Source organism: Hyperolius riggenbachi, chromosome 4 (assembly GCF_040937935.1).
Source record: "Hyperolius riggenbachi isolate aHypRig1 chromosome 4, aHypRig1.pri, whole genome shotgun sequence".
In the NCBI taxonomy this organism is placed as follows: Eukaryota; Metazoa; Chordata; class Amphibia; order Anura; family Hyperoliidae; genus Hyperolius; species Hyperolius riggenbachi.
The window spans coordinates 144,780,650-144,787,145 of NC_090649.1; the positions used below are offsets into that span (position 1 = coordinate 144,780,650).

The 6,496-nt window shown below is 45.4% G+C and overlaps 1 protein-coding gene across 1 annotated transcript in view; it reads right to left on the reverse strand.

Moving 5' to 3' along the window:
* ZIC1 (Zic family member 1) overlaps positions 1 to 3,140 on the reverse strand; it is a 4,498-nt gene extending 1,358 nt beyond the window's left edge. The window contains exons 1-2 of the mRNA XM_068279237.1: positions 1,805 to 3,140; positions 568 to 731 (exon numbers count right to left, since the gene is read on the reverse strand). Coding sequence (XP_068135338.1) covers positions 568 to 731; positions 1,805 to 2,768 — 1,128 coding nt within the window. The 5' untranslated portion in view covers positions 2,769 to 3,140. The remainder of the gene's footprint in view (positions 1 to 567; positions 732 to 1,804) is intronic.
* Positions 3,141 to 6,496: the final 3,356 nt, after the last annotated feature.

The window sequence follows — 6,496 nt, forward strand, 5'->3', positions numbered from 1 at the left end:
AGAATCTCTGCCTGTTTCAGGGATATCACAATGGAGTACAAGAGATTGGATGCGGTGAGAAGACAGTCTGTCATTTCAGAGGGCTTTTTTTGTTGGTTGCACAGTGGTTTGCCTACACAAAAGGGGGCTTCATCCTGGACAGTGTGTGCTGGATGCCTAACTAGCCACCCCCCCCCCCCCCCAACTCTATATGCAGCTTGTAAAAGTCTCTGCTGCAAAATAAGAGTAATAAAAGGCCTAGACTGAAGGAACCAACTAAACTAGACTGGAGAATTTAACACGCTTGCAGCTAAAGGAAAGCTGCAACATTGTTATGATTTGGGAGGTTATGGTTGTGGTTATACTGTTATAATAAGCCTGCAAGGCAGAGGGATGCCCAGATCAACAGCAGCAGCCTCTGCTCCTTCACAATAACGTCACGTAAATCACTTTAGAACCGGTTCTAAGCTGCAAAGAGGCAGCACAGGCGTGCACTGACGCTATGGTCTCGCTTCATGTGCAAGATGAATGCAATGTGAGCAACACAGACACGGAACCATCACATACACAACAGAGCTGTTTATTTACCTTCATGTGTTTTCTGAGGGAGCTCGGATGGGTGTACGACTTGTCACACATTTTACACAGATAGGGCTTGTCTGAAGTATGGACGTGCATGTGTTTTTTACGGTCGCTGCTATTTGCAAATCGTCTGTCACAGCCTTCAAACTCACACTTAAAGGGCTTCTCACCTATAGCAAAACAAAGCAGAATTCATACATCACATTCTCAGGTCGATGGAAAAAACGCAATCTTGACACCCAGCACAGCCCATCCACCAATAGGAGTCATTGTAAGAGCATTATCCAAAATATTCCCACAGTTTTGTTGCTCTATTCTGATTATGTTATAATGCACCACAGTAATTCGATTATTGTGTTCTATCTATCTATCTATCTATCTATCTATCTATCTATCCATTTTCTATCTCCAGAAACATATACACCAACACATTTTTTTTTACAATTTCAAGATGAAGATTAAAAAAAATGAGCAGATTGTATTAAACGTGTGTAAAAAAACATATTAGTAAAATAAAACACCCTACAGAAGATCAGAGATGAATAAAAAACACAGCTGATGAAACACCACCCTTCAAGAAAAAAGGAACAATAATAAAAACAACTCTGAACTAGACCCCCCCCCCCCCCCCCATCACCCCCTACAAAAAACACACACACTCGGAGGAAACCTGAAAAAGAAAACTGAAAGACAGCACTTTATCAATTGCCCAGATTTCCACTGACTTCACTCGCTTTGCTTTGATGGATAGTAGGACTCCCTTAACTCGATTTTAGCAAATATTTGTCAATTCCATGTGAAAATTGGTTAATTGAATATTTAGCACCATTTTCGGCACTAATACGATTAAGGTTATACGCAACTCAAACAGATTTGACAGGAAGGGGAGTTTATTTATTTTTTCCCCTGCCAGAACTACATAAATAAATAGCATTAGGGTGGGAAGCGGAAATCAGTTGTGTGTAAAAAATCAGCCTGGCAAATATTCAGCAAAGGAAGAAAACAATTGCAAATATCTACCGAATGCTATCTTGGGAAATAGTTTGATGAAATAAATATTTTAGACACGTTTGGAGGTGTAATGAATTATTTAATATTTTCTTGAAGTTTTAAAATAGTGAGGTAGTGATGACATAATAATACTAATAATACAAATAAGAACAGCAATACTTTATTTATGTAAATAATAACATGTCTGTATGGTAAAAATAACATTGAAATTATCCACCCTGAAAAATCGTACCTGTGTGAGTTCTTTTGTGGATTTTCAGGTTTTCTGACCTGGCAAAGACTTTTCCACAGCCAGGGAACGGGCAGGGGAAGGGTTTTTCACCCGTGTGGACTCGGATGTGGTTAACAAGTTTGTATTTGGCTTTGAAGGGCTTGCCTTCTCTGGCACATTCTTCCCAGAAGCAGATGTGATTGGACTGCTCCGGTCCCCCAACGTGCTCCACCGTGACATGGGTGACCAGCTCGTGCATGGTGCTGAAAGTTTTGTTGCAGGACTTTTTGGGGTTGGACAACTGCTCCGGTTCAATCCACTTACAGATGAGTTCTTGTTTGATGGGCTGCCTCATGTAGCGGAAGAAGGCCCCTGCTCCGTGGTGGGCAGCCATATTCATGTTCATAGGGCCATAGCCATGGAGTTGGGTGGAGGCATAGTGCTCGGACCGGGGGCTGGTCACTTGTCCATACTGGTCTGGCCGCCCGTACATGTCTCCAGAGAAGCCCAGCCTCATCTGCCCGTTGACCACGTTGGGGGAGCCGTGGCCGGCGGCTTGCTCGTGCAGACCCGGGAAGATCAGGTGGCCTGCGGCGTCGGTGTGCCCGTGAGGTCCAGCGAAGCCCCCCGCCGAGGCGAACAGGCTGTGCTGGGCGCTGGCCGCCTCCCCGAAGCCGCGGTTGCGGAAGAGAAAGTCCCGGGTGGAGTTGAAGGCAGCGCTGGAGTAGGAGCTGACATGGCCCGGGTGGTGGTGGTGCCCCAGGGCCGCGGCCGCGTAGCCCGGAGCCTGCGAGGTGAAGGCGGTCTGGCCCGACGCCAGATCATGGCTGCTGGGGTTGATCTTGAAGGCGCCCATGCCATCGGCGAAAGGGTTGATGCCCAAACCCACCTCGCGATCCGTCACATCGGCCGTGGAGTGGTGCCTGGAGGAGCCGAACGTGGTGACTCCTATGGCTGGGTACTGAGGTCCCGCGTCCAGCAGCATCTCTTCTCACCTGATCGCCCAACAACAACCACAATCGCACAACAAGAGGAGAAGCCTCCTCAGCCAGCACCACACAGGAGGAGATCGATCGCTATCGCGCTTCTTGTTCACATGGGCGACCAGATCTCAGCGAGGGCAGCACAACTTCTCATGAGGAACATCTAGCGGCTGGCGGACGGCGATGCGGCAGCACGGGCAGCTTGCATGGGATGGCTAAGCTGGGACATACAATTTTCTTTTCACTTCTTCTCCCGACACCGACGTGGGTTTTTTCTGCAAATCATGCACAATATTGTCTTTTGCGGTTTATCTTCCTGGGGAGAAACTTTCACCTCCTCAGCCGGGCGTTGAGCTGGAGACTGATAGCGGCAATCATTCCTGCAGATAAATGAATTGAAAGGACGACTCGGTCCCCCCTTGATGAATGGGAGGAGGGGGCGGAGTCACGTGCGGATGGACGTCAGCGCCCATTGGTCCTGGCCCTCTCCCCCTTCACCCCTGCCTCTCCAACTAAGGGCTCCCAGAGTCCCAGACGCCCTGTGATTGGCTGCTTGCACTCATCAATCCCAGGTATTGTGAGGGAGGCTGACACTGCTTATGACAAACAATGTTTTTAGGAGTAGCAACTTTTTTTTTCCTCTCTGCCCAAATTCTACAGGAGGGAAAAAAATTCTTCCAAGAACCCCCGTTACTTCATTTCTCCACATCTTATTCTTGCTTCTTTCATCCTAGGTCTACCCTCCTTTTATTTTTCACAATATACCTCTACATTGCATTCTGAGATTCCTTCTCACCTTCCACTCCTTCACTCCCAACCTCCATACGAGTCCATCAGTATGCTTCCCAATGCCAGGGAGGGGAGTTTTCTGGAGATCACTTCCATGTCTTGCTATTTGTCAGAATTAATCCTTCTTGTATTCTGTACCCATCACAACACAGGTGGGTGACGATTTGGTTTTTATTTATTTTTATTATTATTTGTTACTTTTTTTATTTAGTTATCTTTACTTTGACATTGCTATTTTTTTATTTCGGTTGTTTTATTTAGTTTCTCATGGAGTCCTCTTTACACGATGGTCCATTTGATTTGTGCCCGGGCTGAATTTTTTATTTTCCACCCCTCTGTCCTTTTTTTCCTTTCCCCTTCAAATGCTTTATAAATGGAGCAGTGTAAATTTTCTGACAGTGAAACCTCTTTTTTTGTAGTTCACAAATCAGTCACCCTTGTCAGAATTATTGAAATTCCCCCAACTAACCACGCCAGGATGGTGGAAACAGCACTGGCTGTCTTTGTTGCTTGACCAGGCTTTTGAACGCCAGAGAAAATGTACTTACCTTCAGATGAGTGAGCAGAAAAAGAACTAACACTCCCTTTGATTTGCTCAGGAAAATGCAGACTTTTGGATTCAGTGCAAACATACAACACTTGCTTGTTTTGAAGCAGCAAAAGCTCGATTAACCTGCCTCTGACCATATATTCTCTTTGTCCCGTTTACAAAAGCGGCCCTGGCTATATATTAAATTGCTCCTTCAGTGGTGTGAATCTGACTTTAGCCTGTAAACTAGACAAGGGATGTGGCCATCAGCAAGCGCCTCCAGTACCTTTTATCAGAATATGGCTGAATCTCTCTCTCGGCCTTTTATTTACGCAGCCATTCTTCACTTCTCTGCATATTCATTAGCTGTAATTATTTTCTACTAATGGAAGACTTAAAAAAAACTGAAGCAGGATCGGAATCATTCCATTTAGCCTTTGTTATCTGCCTCAATGACTCCTCGCAGCAGCAGAATCCAAACTCCAAACTCTCTCTGCCCATTCACAAAGCAACTTCAGCCTGCCTTTTCAAAAGGAATACTTTGTCAACAGAGCAGGCCAGGTAGCACTTTAATTAAAATAGGAATGGCCTCGCTTAGCATATCCTATTCATAAAAGTGTGTGGTGAGAAGCCGCATTCCAGGAGTGTGAGAGTAACATTCCTGGCTCAGCCTGTGTGCTACCTACTATCTCCAATCTCATAATTGTGCCCTCATAACATGATAGTCATACAAAGAGGGAGTACAAAGCTGCTGTGAAAGCCAACTACAGATCTTATCTGGGTTCAGACACCTGAAAATGTCAACGCCAAGAGCACAGGGATGTGTGTGTGTGTGTTTGTGTGTATATATATATATATATATATATATATATATATATATATATATATATATATATATATATATATATATATATATATATATATATATATCACAGCCACTTGCCACTTTTTAGAGTGTCTGTGTGTGCAATATGGCAATATGTACCTCACTGTGCTCATGGCACGACGATACTCACAAGCACACAAGTGTGTATGTCTGTGTGACATGATAGTTCTACATTCAGGCTAGTGGCAAGTGTGTGAGTGTCTCTTCCTGTAGGTTCTATATGACACACACGCACTACACACACACACACACACACACACACGCACACTGTACACACACACACACTACACACACACACTCTACACACACACACATACACTGTACACACACACACACACACACACACACACACACACACACACACACACACACACACACACACACACACACTCTACACACACACACACACACACACACACACACACACACACACACACACACTCTACACACACACACACACACACACACACACACACACACACACACTCTACACACACACACACACACACACACACACACACACTACACACACACTCTACCACACTCTACACACACATACACTGTACACACACACACACACACACACGTACACACACACACACTACACACACACACATACACTGTACACACACACACACACACACACACACTGTACATACACTGTACACACACACTGTACACACTCACACTGTACACATACACACACTGTACACTCACACACACACCTTGTGCCCTGGCTGTTGTCATGGCACTACAACAGGACAGGGTCTGTGGGCCATTGCAATGCAGGCAGACTGAGGGACAGTTGGGGACCGTCTCTAAACTTACAGAAAAAAAAAGTTGCAGAAGTTATCAAGTGGGATTTGTGGCGCTCTCTGCAGGGAAGGGGAACTGTGCTAGTTCAAAGCCACATGCACCACCGTGACAATATAAGCCATTAAAATATCATCCTGGCGGCTCATTTCTGCCTCATCATGCTTTCCCCTAACTGATTTCAGAAAGCCAGAAAAGGAAGAAATGAAGGATGGCAGCATGAAGGCGAGGGTCTTGGTGTCTGTCCCCAAGTCCTGACTGAGAAGATGTGAAGCCAACAGGTGGAGGAGTAGCTACGGTAAGGCGAACCGTTGTGAGTTGAGGCCACCACCATCTCTTTACACAACCTAAACCTACTATTCCATGGGCCAGCCAGCCCCACTCCCAATTCTCTCCCATGTAGATGGGCCAGCTATGGCCACAGCCTTTTCACATGCAATGTTTGTTCAGAAAATCTTTTGTGTCGGCCCTTAAATAGCAATCAGTAGGAAAATGAGTGTCTTAGGTGAGAATAGGTTAGGGGCTCCATTACCATGCCAATAGGCTGTGGGAATGGGAAGGACAGGCTTCCGCTACAGCTTTCAAAAGATTCCTTCATTTTGCTGCTTTAGCATCGCCTGGGGATAGAAAATTGGGATAGGGGGCGAAAGAAGGAATCAATTAATTGGCTTTTATATGTAATGACCAGCTCAGTTGTCAGCCCTCATTAATAC